The 17,842-nt window shown below is 42.3% G+C and overlaps 1 protein-coding gene across 1 annotated transcript; it reads left to right on the top strand.

The window, feature by feature from the left end:
• Positions 1–7,835: 7,835 nt before the first annotated feature.
• Positions 7,836–16,573, top strand: LOC133990817 (uncharacterized). The gene is made up of 9 exons (XM_062429224.1): positions 7,836–7,952; positions 11,993–12,138; positions 12,343–12,404; positions 12,508–12,670; positions 12,754–12,934; positions 13,023–13,166; positions 14,142–14,340; positions 14,430–14,631; positions 14,713–16,573. Exons 1-9 carry the CDS (start codon positions 7,836–7,838, stop codon positions 16,571–16,573), a joined length of 3,075 nt encoding a protein of 1,024 aa, XP_062285208.1.
• Positions 16,574–17,842: the final 1,269 nt, after the last annotated feature.

Here is a 17,842-nt window from a genome sequence, read left to right as displayed (position 1 = left end):
GGCTCCAAATTGTCTGCAAGCATGCACTTGGCTGAAAGCAGGGAAACACCCTGATCTGTGGATGTTGTATGATTTCACTGTTCAGTCAGTGGGTGGAGATGCACAAAGAAAGCTTTTCGTATCCTGCAGCCTTTCCCATCTTCTGCTGTTTGGTATTCGTGTCCCACCTCTATTTCACAGCAGACTGTTGGGCTGCACCTGCCACATGATGTACGGAGGAGAGGACTGGCTTGGAGTAAAATGACGTAAGAAGGCAGGGAGGGCAGGGCAGAGCAATGCAGTTAATATGTGTCTCCTCACGACCGCTAAAAATAGCTGCACCCACAACACCCCCGCTTTATCCAGCCTGCGTCACTCCACTCCCATATCACCTACCTCCCTTCCTCACCTCACCCCCACACAGTTCTCTCCTCTAAATGCACAAACATGGTTTGTTTTTTCTTTGTCTCATCACCCCTGCTTACCTTTATAAAAAACAACGAACCTCTGCAGCATGTAAAAAAGCCTGCATCCATCCTAATCCTCATTTTATTCTTCTTTTCTATCCTGTTCTTGCTCCCTTTGCACGGCTGCCTCGACATATTTTTTTTTTTTTTTTTTATAAATGTGAGAGATATCCTTGTCATTTTTGTTGATATCCACTATCACATATTCACACAAATCAAATGTACGCCCCTGACTCCACCTTAACCTTTGTTGAACTTGAAAAGGAATCCCACACTGATCACTTCTTGGTCTTTTCTCTTTATAAGTGCCTTAATGAACTTGATCTCCTGGTAAGATTTTGATGGAGATCCTGCCCCCCTAGCCCTCTCTCCTCCCTCTCCTCCCTGATATTTCTATGGCGGCGTAGCATGTCACTGCAACACTGAACCGAGACGAGCGAGGAAGGAGAGTTTGCTGCTTTACATTCTTAGGGCCGATTCCACAGGATGTCCTGCTCTCCAGAGCATGCACAGACGCAGCTCTGACGTCAACACCAGGAACACACACCCACCCACCCACACACAGACAAAGACACACACACACACACACACACACACACACACACACACACACACACACACACACACACACACACACACACACACACACACACACACACACACACGCTGCTTTCCTCGTCTCCTTCACATTCCTCCCACCCCTACATGGCCTCTCCTGGCATCATTTCCCAGATGTTTCAATTCTCTGGCATGTTACACCTCAGTACCTGGAATGATGAGATAAAAAACAATTGGATGTTAGAAAGCCGCACTTCTGAATATTTCAACAAGAATCTGGATAGACCTAGAAAACAAGCAAATGGCCAACGCTATATTGTAAGTCCTGAACACATATGAATAGGAGCATTTATGACTCTTCGGTGATCTTAAATGTTGGTTTCAATCATGCTTTGCTAGAGTATAGCAGACCTCAAGAAATCATTTATTTATTTCATGTTTATTTCTTCATAGGAAAGTATTTATCATGCACCAGTGCCACATACTGTAGTATTTATAGCCTCAATTAGATTGACTGTCTCTATTTTAGTTTTAACTTGAATTTAAAGTAATCCTATTCATCATCCATTTTCTGTGGGTTTGGACTTACTGAAATGATCAAACTTAATAGTTTCTTAAGAAGATGGCAGTGGTGGGATCTAATGAGTTTCCTATCTGAAGTTTTTAATTGCACAATGATAATCATCTCAAAATGTTTGTTTGTTGTGGAGGCTGCTTGGAGCTTCACAATAACTTTCATGTGAAAAGATCATGATTGCATAAAGCAGTTTTCAGCATTAAATGGTAGACAGTCTCTATAATGAGTCCAAATGTAAGTTTTTCAAATGGATGGAAATATTTACAGAAGACTGAGATTTTGACTTTAGAAATCTGTTCAACACATTGTCCACCTACCTTGATCTAGCCCAGAGACTCGAGCCATTATGGCAACATTTGTTTCCTCTGAAGTGGAAAAACTGCAAATACAGAGTGCGGATGTGAAAATCATGATGTGCTGAAAATCCTTGAAAACCATATGCTGTGTTTATGTTTCAAATGTTTAAGGAGGCCTCTCAGGCTTTTTGCTTGTAGAATAAACTAAGTAGGGAGAGCAGGGAGTTGGGGATCTTAAAATGTCCCAAAATATCCTGGAATGTAAGACATTGGCCGAGAAGACACAAGAGGTCATGAAAGTTAACACGGACATGGTCACATTCCTCAATTGAAAGCATCTCTGCTGGGTCCTCCCCAAAAAATGTGACCCCTCCGTCCTCCAACAGACTTCATTATGTCAGAAAGCTTCAATGAGGAGGTAATTTTGCTGTCTCTCCAGTCGAATCAAAGTAATTCTTGTGCATGTGTGTTGTTATTTCTGTCACTCAACTAGCTGCTCCAGCTTTGAGCCAGTTTAATAAAGTTTGGGGGGAAAAGTTTCTTTTCAGAGGCAAAAAAAACAGAGTTCTTCAGATGTCTAACTGGCTGCTTTGCTGCTTCAGAGCCACCGTCCTACTGCTTTCTGTTATCATACAGGCACAGATTAGACCTCTTGCCACTTTGCTACTGAGGCATTTTTCTATTTGTGCAACTCCTTCCATTTGTACATCACACAAGAGCACACACTGCGGATGGTGTGAATGCAGGGGAGCATTTTTGGATTTGAGTTTGACTGCAAATGGAGTTTGGCTGATGGAAAAATGACTTAATGAACAAAAATATAATACAAAAGGGGACCAAAGAAATAATAGACAAAATTTAAACACATAAATACCTCATGGAAAAGGACTTATGCTCTGAATTTGGCTCGATACAAACACTGCCATAATAAAGTTGCACAGAGCCCAAATCATCTGTGCACAAACAGACAAACTACATCTATAGAGGAGTCCCAAGATAAGACTTAGTCAACTGGACAGAAATCTTAAGTAGTCAGGGTTAGAGGTTGATCAATGCTGCTAACAACCATGCAAACCAATACGAGCCATTTCTGCAGCTCTGTGCTCTCTGGAAATTTGATTTAAGGGGTGGGCCTGACGAGCACGATTTGAGATATCACAACTAAGTTTGAATCCAATCCTGGTCTGGTATTCAATTTACATAAGTGTGATTGGAAATTTGAGACCTGACAATAGATTTTTCAGTGCAGGAGGAGACATCTGGTGTCCTGCAGTGCAACTTCTGAGATGAAATATAGTATAGCCTATATGTTTATTTTAGGAGATACCATTTTAAGGATTCTATACTTTATTTTGTGGAAAAACAGTATGAGGCACACATTATTGTTTCAAGCACAGTATCTTTGTTTGTTTTTTGTCTTTTGATTGGAGGGGATCTTTAAATAACATTTGAATGCATAATTTATACTTATAATGGAGTAGGGTTTTTAAAATTGTAGTATTACTGCTTTTACTTAAGTAAAATACCTTCCTACTGTCTTTATAACTATTTGTCTTATGACCCATACACTATTGACATTCATGTGGTCCATTTGCATTTTTTATGTGACTGGTTTTCATTTAGCACTAAATTTAATAGCTTATTTGTCCATCTCCCTGTTTTCAGTATGACACACAAAAAACTACAAATACATTTTAACAGTTTTTTTCAGTTTGCTGGGGGTCCTCCTTACATTCATGGAGGGAGGGTCTGGACTGGATCTAGCCTAACTGAGCCCTCCTGCATGCCAGCAGTTCAACGTCGCCACCATGTGGTGAAACGTGAGACTTCCAAAGCGTCTCCAACACTCATTCTTCGTGCATCCTTGCCTCTAAAAAACAAGAACTGCAGATTTCAACACAGAAAAATACTGATATTAAAACACTGATTTAGAGCGTCATCGATAACAAATCAATCAGATAGATCACCAATCAATCGGTCTCACAGCCGCTGCCATTCATGAGCTGTGATGTGAATGAGGACGGGTTTTCTCCTCCATCTCACATCATCACCACCATCATCATCACCAGTGCGGGTCACGTGGTGCGTCAGGGAGCGGGCGGTGGGTGTGTCTAATCGCGTGTGGTTTCATTCATAACTACAGTCCTCATCTGAAGCCCGAATTAAAGTATGCAGACGGGGCAGGCAGCCTGCGGACCGCTTCTCACGGAGTCTACAGCTGGGTGAGTCCGATCTTTTCATCAGTCAGCGGATCCGCAGGCGTGCTCACGGTGTTTAATGTGGCACTATTTCATTATGTAAGTTGAGGGATTTGTGACACAGCCGGCTCTGGAGCATCACAGCAGCATTTGATTTAGTGAGAGATGCTCGGACCGCACAGGAAAGGCTCCAGTGTGTGTGTGTGTGTGTATATATATGTGTGTGTGTGTGTGTGTGTGTGTGTGTGTGTGTGTGTGTGTGTGTGTGTGTGTGTGTGTGTGTGTGTGTGTGTGTGTGTGTGAGAGAGAGAGACCGGTCGTGATTGATTTATCATTGCCCGCAGGCTGAGAGTTCAAGACGCAGAGATGTGGGACAGCCCTGACCGGCGAGTTTTCGGAGTAGAGAGGAAGATGACGCTCCCGCTGCTGATTCTGAGGCTGCTGCTGCTGCTGCTGAGCGCCACCGGCTGCAGCGGCTCGCTGTAGGGAAGCTGCTCCAACACCGCCCGTATAGACCGTAAGATAGCCTGCTGCACATCTGGAGAGCATCCGCATCCAGTCACGCGTCAGGATGATAGATGCAGTCAGTGCCATCCCTCCATCCTCCCCTTCATATGTACTGCTGACGCTGTTTATGAGGGTTTGAACACCGTCAGCATCATTACAGCACACTGATGGAATGAACTAGAAAGTGTGTGTCTGTCCTGATGTATAGCCTGCAGTTAAAACCAGATGATGATGACAGAATGTAACATGTCATTAGACCCTAGGAACTAACACGCACGCACACGCACACACACACATAATGTGGATTTTTTTCCCCTCTGCCAGTCGGGGTCAGTGTTCAGTTTTTCTCTGGTTACTGTCAATATTTACTGGCAATCAAAGGATGGAGCTATAAGTCATTATAGCTCACCATTACCAGGATACATTTTTTTTAGTGAAGTAAAAAAAAAAAGAAGTGAAGTGCAACAATAACAACAACAACAATAACAGTAATACTAAATCAAAGGATATATATATTCTATAATAATTATAATAATCATGATAATATAACAAACAAAAAATAAAATTTAAAATCAGCATAGCCTAGTTTTATTTCCCTGTCAGTAGATTTAAGGGTAGATGATCTTATTCCACACTGTCTGATTCTATAACACATACTCATGTAGTGTGCACTTGCAAATAAGCTCTTTTAAAAATGCATTAGGGCTGAAACGCATCCGTGTCCTTCTGCTGCTGTGCATTATTAAAAGTGCTATACTTATTTGGGAGTGCTGACAACTTCATTTGCCATTTTTGCACTTTTTGGGTGGACACCCATCATACTCTGCAGACATTTAAGTCAAACATACATATTGTGAAGGCTATTGTGCACGACATATCCAAACTCAAGACTCGTACTGCTGTCATGTGCATCATTTTATTCATATTTCAACAAAAATCAGCTTGTTGTAACTTTGGAAACTTTAGGCCTTCCACTATTTAATGCTTTGTGGGTTTGTAGTGTTTGTAATTACTGACACACACATTGCAGTGTGGCTTCATTTAGATTGTCTTAATTGCTGCTTCATTGTTGTAGCACTGATGCAGCGAATGCGTTTGATTGAAAGAATGTGTAGATCTTCATTTTCAGTCCAAATTCATCAACTGCTGAACAGCTTATTTCTTGTCGTTAATAGTAAAATTGATTTTAAAGGGCTTCTGATTTAAAATTTTGTTTAAAAAATGTAAGACTTCAAGGAAGGACTTTTTTTGAGGACTTTCAATAGTATGTTGCCCAAGATCAAGACATTTCATGCTTCTGAAAAGCAGCTTTATACAATCTTAACTGTTTGTTATTCAGTCAGCAAAGAGACAGATGTGCTCAGCCGTTCTATCTTTAGGGAGACCTTGACAGTGTCTAAAGAAAAATCAGGCAGAATCTTGTTCTGGCAGCGACTTTCTGAAATCACAGTATTTTTCTTTGATTGAAACTGAGCATTAACCTGTATCACTGGAGATCATGAACCAGAGCAAGCATTGAATGTATGAAGCTGTGCATGTGTGTGTGTTCAGATCTTCACGTTTTTTACATTTTGATCAGAGAAGCATTCTCTTTCTGGTTACCTTGAGCTGTTTCTATGAGTGAGATATTACATAAAAATGACTCTCACATGATGTGGGAATGTGCGGCTGTGTTACTAGCCTGTGTGAGGAACGCAATACTGATGTTACACAAGCTGTGCTCGGTGTAAATAATTATGTGCTGTCAGCTCTTCTGTCTTTTTCTGTCCCTTAAAGCGCTTCTCGATCTGTCTCTGTCTCACTTGGACACACACACACACACACACACACACACACACACACACACACACACACACACACACACACACACACACACACACACACACACACACACACACACACACACACACACAATGAGAAAACGTCATTTTACAGAGATGAGACTACAGGCGAGAGATGAAAATAAGAGTGGAGGATCTTTGGTTATTGTGCCATTAATAGTCCGTCTTCAGAGGATGTCAGACAGTGTATCTATAAACACATTTGTACTCAAACCAGAACCTACCCAATCTACCCAACAGCTGGGTTTACATTATTCCAGGATGTTAAAGGGGAATTAAACTGATTTTATATGGTATGCTCACTCAGCCTTTGAATGCTTTCTGTGGCTCTGCAGGAAGCTACCGAAAAAAATAACCACAGTGATGTCATTAGGGTTATCATGGTTTAGGATACAAGACTTTAAATGTTGAACAGACAGCCTGCATTACAAACTGGACCATGGAGTTTGATAGACGTGGGCATTTACCAGGCAGGGAGGGTCTGACGAAAGATACAACTGAGCTGCATTACAGAAGCCTGACCCAGATTAGGCACTAAAAATCTGAATATCTTGGCTGCAAGGGTGCAGTACTTAATTGCTGGAGTACCTCCAGAAATACTCCAAACTCCAAACATGACCTCAGTCCTCTAAAATGTTTGACACATTTTTCAGATTATATTATTTGATGTCGCCACATGATCTAAATAGTTTAAAATAATTCTCCACATTCCCAGGAAGATCATTCTGACGTCTTTTAGTTTAATTTTTTATGACTAAAAAATTCGAAGATAATGCCTTGAAAGAACATCAGAATAATCTTTAAAAACATTGTGTGTAATTTGCCTAGAAATTCTATTACTAACCCTAACCCTATTATTAAAATACCCCAATGCAAGACATCTACAGCCCTGCCCTCAGTTAATATATATGTCCCTCTAGTGATTGTGACACAAAAAGGATCACAATCCAATCAACAAGGACTGCCAGGTCCCCCTGCACTTTGGCATCATTAGTTAAGCAGGAAACAGCCTCTCTGAGAGTATAAATCTCCCTTTTTTAAACACAGAGGTTACAAAACATAAACAGAATTATAATGAATAAATAAATATAAAAAGAATCAAGGATCAAGCAGGATTGATAAAGAATATAACAGCTATAATAAACTATACTTACAGATATTACAGTTGATCACAATAAATCCTAATATTCCAACCAAATGTTAGTTTAGCAGCACTGACAGGCAGATTGGCTTGCTGCCACTTCATAGAGAATTAAAGGCTTACAGTACATACAGCCTACTTACATACAATTGGTTACTCAAGTTTTATTTCTGCGTAACATTTTCCCATCAGAGGGAGCAGCGTACATGAAGGCTTATTTCCTCTCAATCAGTACGCACAATAACAGAAACCATTATTGTCTCAAAAGAAAATGGCAGGTCTGTCTGACGTTCTTCACTTTTGTCATCCTCTGCAGGGTTCACCCACGCTGACCTGGACCATGAGCAATGATTTGCCTGTTCTGACAAGTCTGACTGAGAACTCCACTGTGAGTACCGCTGCGTCCACCCCTCCCTCTCTGTCCAACACCATCAACACATACCGCTCACACCTTCAGATCCATCTGTAGTCTGTTGTATGATGACTTCACCTTTGAAAATAAAACAGAGCAGGTTGAGGTCCAGGTTTTTGGATACCAAATAGAAAAAAAAAAGACAGAGTGGGCAGTGTGGGTGATACCACTGTGTTCCAGTCACATGAATTGTATCTCAGGTGCAGCAGTAGTGGAGGGCAGCCTGATCTGTTTCCAAAGCGGATTTGACTCAAAAACCGGATTGAGTATGCTGCTGGCTTTGTGTGCCATGTAGTCTCTGGAGGACAGGGTGGAGGGGATATCTGAGATCTGAGCCAGCAGTGGTGATTACCCGACAGTTAAAGCTGTCCCCGTGTAGACAGAGAGCTGACTGTTGTTTGCCTCTACAGTGTGTGTTACAAACATGGCCTGAAGACTGCCACGAGGCTCCGCTGCTGCAGCTGATTGATTGTGTTGCTCTTAATGTTTGGCTGAGCTTGTAAAAACAGCAGATTTCATTAAGCTACAGACAAACTCTCCCTCAGTGTGTGTGAATGTGTGTGTGGTGTGTGTGTGTGTGTGTGTGTGTGTGTGTGTGTGTGTGTGTGTGTGTGTGTGTGTGTGTGTGTGACAGACTGCTCATTTTAGCAAGTTCTGGCCTGAAGCTGGTTTGGGGTTGAATGGAAATGGAGAAGTTTTCTTGTGTGCCAACACACATAACTTACATTCTTTTCTTTTTTTGAAAGCTTTTTCTAATCAGACAGATTTATGTTTTGTCTTGTGGGAACAGAAAACCAACTGTTTTTGCTCTTTCTCACACCAACACACCTCCGCCTCTGCTATCTTTTTGTCTTGCTCCATCCTCCACTGCATGTCTGTATGTTCAGTCAGCAGCAGGCTTTTGGTTTTAAGACTTATTTAATAATGACCATCATCTAAAAGGTTGGACTATACTTTGTGAGGAGCTTCCCATCCTCTTGCCATTATCACTCAATGCACGGTTTCCCTCAAAGCTATGTGCATCCACCTTTCATATTTTCATACATTACGCTAAATGTTGCAATGGATGAATATTCCATAATTGTGGGTGAAAAGTACCCAATTATTTCCACTTTCTTTTTTAACTGTGACATCAGAAAAGAGCCAGGAAAGTCTGGTGTGGGGATTGCTCATGTGCGTCTGCATCCTCCTCCTCCTCTTCATCCTCCTCCTCTGATTTCCATTTTTAGCCTGCGGAGGCCTCATTTCCCCCTCATTGAGAAGAGCTGGGAAATTGAATTAAGGCTCTCGCTGACGTTTCGATTAGCATCCCCAGGCTCACTCAGCCAAGACTGAGAGTATTAATCAGAGAGGAGAACAGTTGTGCTGTCTCTCTCTCTGTATGTGTGTTCATGAGCAGGCGGGATGTATATGAGTTTGTCCGTTGATAAAAATTATTGTGAGGAGGCAGGGACATAAGATGGTCTTTCAGTGTTAATTCCACTTCTTATTAAATATTACAGCGCCTTAGCTGCCAGCGTAATGTGACAAAGAGATTCCTCATTGCTCCAAATCTCAAAGGGAGAAGAATCAATTACTGTCCCAGCAGGACTTATGCAGCCACCGAGCTCACAAGAACACACATGACAACAGAGATATGTAAGCATCTGTGTTATTGTCCCATTAAAGGAATGAGTTATGAGCTCCAATACTGTCATATGAATACAAGCAATGGGAATCAAATTAATGTTGTACAACACAAACAATGACAGAGTACGGTGAGTAGCAGGGTTTGTCTCATGTGAGTTTTGGCTGATACTTCGTGACACATTTAATATTTTCCATCAGTATCAAATGTTGTTCTTGTCAGTGAGGAAAAGCTGTGCTCTATTTTTATCTCTTAAGTTAATATATGGCCTCATTTCAGTATATCTTTTTCTTAAAAACTATTAGAGAGGAAGTAGTCTAGGATTATGAAGACTGATTGGTGTTTGTATGTGTGTGTGTGTGTGTGTGTGTGTGTGTGTGTGTGTGTGGATGTTGAGGTTTTATGGCTAAGTGACGTGAGAGAAGGGAGTATTTTTATTTCTTCTTTCTTGGAGAGAAGTACATCTTTAATGACCCTGTGCAGCATTCAACAAACAATGACTACAAAAAAAACATCCTTTTTAATCTATGTCCGTGATTAGGTTGGCATGAAATGACTGAGATCAGTAGGTGAAGTGGGACTGTTTTGCTCTTTTTTCTTGTTGCCTTTTACTTGTGTACTTTTTATAATTATTAGGTATGGAAGAAATTATATGTATTTGCATGTACTGTACAATATTTTGAGCTGCACTGCACCAAATTTCAATCAACATGTTAAAATGGCAACAAAGTATTGAATTGAAGTATACAAGGACACAGGTTAATGCTGACATCACTACTACAGTACCAAAAACATCCTGAGAAAGAATCATGAATAAAACTTCCACTCTGAGGGAAGTAAAGTAAATAAGGGTAAGTAAATTAAACTCACTGTTTAAAGTGAAGTGCCCCGTTTCTGGGTTTCTGCATGAACCTGACTTAATACAAGTAACAAATATTAAAGTAACACCAGCTGCTTTATGAAACAACTTCTTATTGGTATGTTGATTTTTTTGCTGGACAGCTACACATGCTGTGTGGTATGATGATAGAAGACTATAAAACTAAGGACATTTTAAAAAGGAAAGAAAATCCTCAAAAATAGCATGTAGGCTTTAATGTGACAGTAAATAGGACAAACTGTGTGCGTTCATTATCTCCACCTTCAGATCAAGACTTAATTTAGGCAACACATAATCAAATAATTTAATTCTTAAAGTGGTATTACAGATTTTCCATCTTTATACGGTAAAGGATGAAGACGTGGAAGAAGAACTCAATGTAAAACGTAGAATAACTCAATGGAAATACAAAAACACAAAGTTAGTGAAAATAGCTGGCGAGTATAGTGGAGCATCTAGTGTCAAAACAATCTGATATTATCCTCGGAAGTGGAGACCAACACAAAGATAAAAGTTAATGTTGGACTTACATTCCTCAGATGGACACAAACACGATTCCAAACAGATGCTGCTGTTACTTATGTCTGCTGGATAAGTAAATCAGCAACTGTTTTCTAACACACTACATTCATCGGGTGATAAATAATATCTGACTGTGTTTATAGCTTGGATAACAAAATCTATTAATGTAGTTTTAAGATAAAGTATGATTAACAAAATGTACTTGAGCTTCAAAAGTAATAGCAGTCAATATGAAAAACGAACCCTCTCAGATTGTTACTTTATACATTATATTTTAATATCTGATTATTATTACTGATGCATAGATATGTAAGCAGCATTTTGATGCTATATCTAATGCACCACATTTTATGAGTTGATTGTATGTAAAATCTTTAAGGACAGGTTAAAATGTCCCTTCTTAATGTGCTTATGAACAGAAGTGATGGAGCACAAAGTCCAAAGTCCTCGTTTTGAGAAAAAAAATTGAAAGTTTATCTGATGATAATATGAGGCTTCAGCTGTCTAAGCTAGTTAACAGGGGTTTCCATTTTAGCTGCAGTGTAAAAGGGAATTTGGCACAGAAAACTAACTTTGAAAGATATATATGTGATTTGATTAATTCAGACAGCTTAAGCTTCATATTAGCTTCAAATAAACTTTTAAATACATTTTTGCACTGTAGGAGGGCTATCACTTTGTCCCCCATCACTTACATTGAAAGTGCATTATGAAAAGATCTTCTTATGGCCAGTATGAACAGGAGGAATGATTAAAGAAGAGAAAAAAGTGTCAGTGTTCATTAGGACAGACTTATACATTTGTGAACCCACCCTTAAACTGTAGCAAGTAGCAACTATAGCATCAAATTAATGTGGTGGAGTTAATGTAGTGAGTATACAGCTGCATAAAGTGTAAATACTCAAATAAAGTACTTCCAAATTGTAGTCAAGGCATAGTATACTTGCTGCGGGGTCCTAACCTCTGTTCTTGGTTGCAACCTTTCAGGATGTGCCTCTGTCGGCGGGCCAGGTGGAGAACTATGTGCTGCTATTGGTGCTGCTGAGTGTTTTCGCCGGGGGGACGCTGGTCCTGCTCTCCCTGCTGCTGCTCTTCTGTCACCGCTGCTGCATGGGTGGACGACGCTACTCCAGGTACGCACAGAAAGTGACACACTGTGTGCGACTGGCAGGTCAAGTTCATCTGCAAACACCCGGGGATTACAGGAGCCGGCGTGATTTTGACAGAAGTGGATTAAAGCTGTAATGAATATGAAATTGAAAGCTGTGATAAGTGTGACGAGCCATTTTTGTTTCCGTGAACGAGCATAAAGAGTAAAACGAATTTCCTCCTTTCAGAGCGAGCGATGACCCTGAAAAGACAAACACCACTTACGCTGAAGATTCTCAGCCCACCCAAGGTCAGAGCTGTGTTTTCTTTTTAGGCCATATATTCTGGCCCAGTGTTTTTTACTAACTTCATCATTTCTCTCCCTGTTTGTCCTTGTCCTCTTTGTCACTTAGAGATCACCATTCGTCTGGATGAATCAGACGCTCTCTCAGCTTCGAGCTGTCACGATGGAGAGTCGGAGCGATTCGTCTCCACTGGGTCTACTGGCCGCAGAGTCTCCTTCAATGAATCTGCACTTTATGAACAGGAGAAGACGACGCAGGACAAAGGACGCAGGTACAGTTCAACTGAGCTGAGGTGAATTTTTGTGCCTGTGTCGAATTAGATTTGATGAGTCGTCCTCCTCTCCTCTTCTTCAGGTACACTCTCACTGAGGGAGACTTTCACCACCTGAAAAAGGCTCGGCTGACCCACCTCCACCTGCCTCCGGCCCCATGTGACCTGAAGATCCTCACCATAATGGAGTGTGACTCAACAGAGAGCAGCACCCTAAACATCAGCGAGACTCGAGCTCCCAAACTGCCTCTCACCATCTACCAGGTGACTCGATTCTGGGTGTAATTTATCTTTCATATCTGATTCAATCAGTTGTTTATTTTCTCTAACCTGCGTTGTTTTCTCTCTCCAGCCCACTGAGAGAAGAGTCCCTGACTGGATGGTACAGAGTCTCAGTGGAGGTCTGCCCGGAGACCCACACCACTCCATCATCCTGGACCAGGGACCCATACAGCCCTCATCAGCCATGAAAACACAGCGCACACGCTCTCAGACAGTAAATTTTTTACAGTTTTTAGTTGACTTTCCATCTCTAAAATGTAAACATTTTTGACCCCATACTGACTTTGGTGTTCACCTCACTTCTCCCCTCGCATCACTAAAACCACAAATGAAAATTGGTAGATAAATTTGATCCAGACATTCATGTGACCCTTTGGTTATTAATCATTACTAATCATTATGATTAGTTTTTCTTTAGCGTCATTATCAGGTCAAAAATTCAATATGTTCAATACTGGATAACAAAATACCTGCAAAATGCTAAAGTAAAATGGTAAATAGTAATATGGCAAATATCATACCTGTTAACATCAGCATGTTAGCATGCTCATATTAGCATTTAGCTCAAAGTATCACTGTGCCTGACCTCAAAGATCCACCAGCATGGCGGACTCCTGTTCTTTTTATCCTTCCTCAATATGGAATGAGATACTGTTTTGTTGTGTTTTTTTTTTGTTCTAAGGACAAAACCAACATTTTATTTGGTAGACTTGCCTCAAATAAAACTGCAGCATTTCAGGGTTAAACTCTCAGGAATGCCTGTGAGAAAAGCTTCAAGTCATAATTGACATTTTTCTCATGTTTTAGGTTGTGCTTGAAAGAACATTTTCATGTAGATAACAAATCTGTCAACCAGTAATTGCTTTTTATAGTCACATTTAAAGCTCGGTAAACCTGCATTCATGCATTTTAGCCAGAAACACGTTTGCACGGAGAGCTTCTTCAGTGCAGATTGATCCATTTGTTTCACACATAAACAGAGCTGTGAAAAGCAGCTGCCACCGGCTCAAACCTACTGATGCTCTCTGACATCAGTCATCACTGCAACAGAGTGACAATATGACAAACTGCTGTCCCCTGAGGGCTTTGCCTCTGCCCGTCACGATTCATCTCAGATCCTCTGCCTCAACCGCTCCTTAATGTCTCATCACCTCTCTCCTTCCTCCTCTCCCTTCATCTCTCCTGTCAGATAGAGGCTATCGGGGACAGGGCAGAGGCTGAGAGTGAACAGGGAATGGGAGGAGAGTTGACTCAAGCTCCAGGCCAGACTTCAGTTCTACATTTCTTCTCTAAACTGCGGCGCCATGCGAGTCTGGAGGGGGCCGGGCCTTACTTCAGGAGGTGGAAGTTCGACAGCAGCCACCGGGCTGCCAGTCTAGATGCCAAAGGTTCGTACATCTGTGTTGAGATTGAATTTTAAAAACCTGCAAGGAAAATGGTATTAAACCAGTTATTATGTATGATTTTCTTGCACCAGGATCCCCCAAGAGAAGGCCCTTCCAGAGACAGAGAGCAGCAAGTGAAACAACTGATCACACTGAAGACGACTCTTCTCCTCTGAAAGATGACATTGAGTCTTTCCCACACACTCCCATCCAAACCAGTGGCCTCCAGTCCCTGTCTGCAGAGTCTCTGTCTCACCCCGCCAATGCATCGACATCCTCAGTCTTCCTCAGCAGGTACATCCCTTCCCATAATCTTAAGGCTTGCACTGAAGTTTTTAAACTATTATTGATTAACAAACTGCTTCTTCTGTTCAGGCTACAGCTGGAGGCCATGGTGGAGGTAGGTACCAGGAAAGAGGAACCTGGTTTGCCAACAGATGATTGTCATGTCCAAAGACAAGAGGAAGCCATGCACAATGGATCAAGAGTAGAGAAAGAAACAACGTTAGGTGCAGTTCAAAGGACAGAAGCCGCAGTCTGGCTTGAATCTCTAGAAGATGACTTGTTTGGGCCACAACGAGAAGCTGACATTCAGGAAAGGTTTGAAGACACAAAGACAGACGATGTGACATCAGATGTGAGGAAAAAGAGTGAGACGGAGGTAGATGAAGGAGATGAGGTAGTGTTGGGAGCTGAGGCCAGACGAAGGACGGATTCAGGTTCTTGTCTTTCCTTCATGATCCGCCAGGAGAGCATGGAGGCCCCTCCCTCCCTTTACAGAGACATTTGGAGCTTGCGAGCCTCTCTGGAGCAATACGCCTCCTCAGACCAGAGCAGTACGGACCGGGAGTCCATCCGCAGTGATGCAGACAGTGTGTCGTCCATAGGGGGTGCAGGAGCACGCTCTGGCCTGGACAGCTGCTTGTCCCAAGACCTGGATGATGAGCCTGAAGGTGAAGGGGATGGAGAGGTGTTGGTGGGAGGCATTAGAGGAGCGTCAGGAGGGGACAGTGAAATGGGAAGTGGAGTTGGAGGAGAAGGTGAGGCGGAAACAGGAAACCGGAAACTGCTTCAGATGGACAGTGGCTACGCCTCCATTGAAGCACCAACCAGAGCACCAGAGGAGATGCGCATTTTCGGGACTCCTGGAGCCCCTCGAGGGAAGACGGCATCTGAGAGGAGGATGTTCTTCACCAGCTCGGGGAGGAAAGGTTCAGTGTGTGAGAGCATCGACACCCGGCTGTTTCAGGAGGAGCTGGAGGATGAGATGGCGGACAGCACAGACAAAGGAGACAAACTAAAGGAGAGACCTCAAACTGGCAGCCAGTCGCTCACCCTCCAAGAACCATATCAACTCATGAAATCCCTTCATCCTCAGAAACCTCCAGAATCACAATCAACGCTAATGTCACCGCTGATTAAGCCAGTCCCTCAGACCTCTAGTCCTCACCGACCTCGCCTCCGCCGCCGTGACTACAGCATCGATGAGAAGACGGATGATCTTTTCAACGAGTTTCTCCGTCATGATCCACGGTTCGACCAGCAGGACTCGCCGCTGCGTTCCAGGCACCGATCCAGAGTTCACCTCCGGAAGCAGTGGCAGAGACACAAGCAATACAGTGACCCAGGGTCAGGCGCAGGGGGTAGGTACTCCCCATCTTTGGAGAGGCAGAGGTTTACTCCACTGCGGAGAGGGGACAGCGCCGGGTACCCACTGGACACCAGATATCACAGCACACTCTCACGTATAGCAAGCGCTGCTGATGAAGAAGCCAGCGAAGTTGCGGCTTGTGAGGAAGCAGCCAAAGAAAACGCAGAGAACAAAGACTCATCAGGTGAAGGAGTTACCGGGGGAGCCTCCGATAATACAGCCAACACAACCTCTGAAGGCACCAACGCGACAAAGAGTGGTGCAGAGTTGGACTGTGAGGCCGATGGTTGCCAAGTTTCTACAAATATAGACACAAAAAGCACAAGCAGCCAGTCGCCAACCACTGTGACTGCACAGCCAGGCCACATGGATCCAAAAGTAGACAACAGAAACAACAACAGTAGTCAAGCTATCCTATCAGAGGTTTCCCTGCAGGCAGAGAGCAGCCTGACAGACAAACTGGTGGCATCAGTGGAAGAAAGGCTTTACGGCGGCCTGCGGAGTGCAGAGAAGCTCAGCCAGGGAGGAACGGAGCATGTGATTACCGTGTCTCACACAGCCTCGCCTGGCTTCAGTCCCTCATAACTTGTAAATGACGCCATCTCCGTCATCAACTTTATTTCACATCCGTCATGTCGTCTATAGACCTTGGATTTGCAGATTTGAACAAAATGGTGTATAGCACTTTAAACATCCTCATGTGCTAGACACTTGATCAATATTCAGATTAATGAAATAGTCCGACACATCATCACAGACATATTCTAAAGGACAGCAGTACCTTATTGATGGCCAGTCTCTTCCAGCATTTCCATATAGACCTTAATTTCCACTGTGACGCAATGTGCTGTGCCATGTGATGCCCCTTTTTATCTTCTACAACTCAAATGCATTCATTACATAGCTTTGAAAATATAGAGCCATACTTTGGGTCCATCTTTAGAGAAATCTAAATATTTTCAGACATAACTGTGAATTTTGAGCATGCTAATGTATGTCTAAACAATGTGTATGTGAATACTGTACAGTTTTAACTCTAAAACAAAAAGCACTTTGATGGGAAGAAGGAATTTTGATGGAGTTTCTGTCACCCATTTCTCTCATTTAAACTCATATCCTCCTCAAGTGTCCTTCTTGTCTCCATCACCATGAGGGTAAATGTCTCTCAGAGCTGTTGAGTCTGCATACCATGTCAAAAAACAAAAACAGAATTCTTCAGTGCTTGCAGCCCCCTCTCATTAACACCATATCAGCAGATTGGGCTCGTCATAAAGTGAAAACAGATGGGATGCTCAAACTATACAGCAACACTGTGGTTGAAAATACGAGCATCAATCATTTTTATATTCATATTTCATCTATTTTTATAGGATTTTTGAAAATCATCTGTTCCCTGTTTTCATAATTATGGAGGTGGAGTCTGGGAGCTCTGTGGGCTCGAGCTGAGAGTTGTGTCACCTCTAGGGAGACTGACAGATATTTAAAGTGACACAGGAGCCCCTCAGGCTTTTATAGAGATGGTCCAGTCACAGAGTTGAGACTGTGAGTGAAGGTTTAAACTGTATACCAGTGGCATTGGTCACTCCCAAATCCCACCAGAGTGGAATACAATGAGACTGTATTAACAATTACATGATAAGGCAGGTGACATTCGATAGGAGTCTTAATGTTAAATAGCAAAAACGAATGAATCGATCTGTTAAGAACTACCTGTATAACCCAAGTCAAATAGGCTATATCTTACTCCTCTGTGCTACAAACTTCCACTGTTGTCTTAAAACTATTAAAAAACATGATCCTTCATTACCAGAAACACAGCTACTTCAGTTTATTTTGAACGAATCCCAAAAAAAC

Source organism: Scomber scombrus, chromosome 11, assembly GCF_963691925.1.
Source record: "Scomber scombrus chromosome 11, fScoSco1.1, whole genome shotgun sequence".
Taxonomy (NCBI): domain Eukaryota; kingdom Metazoa; phylum Chordata; class Actinopteri; order Scombriformes; family Scombridae; genus Scomber; species Scomber scombrus.
This window is presented reverse-complemented; position numbering and strand designations above follow the sequence as displayed.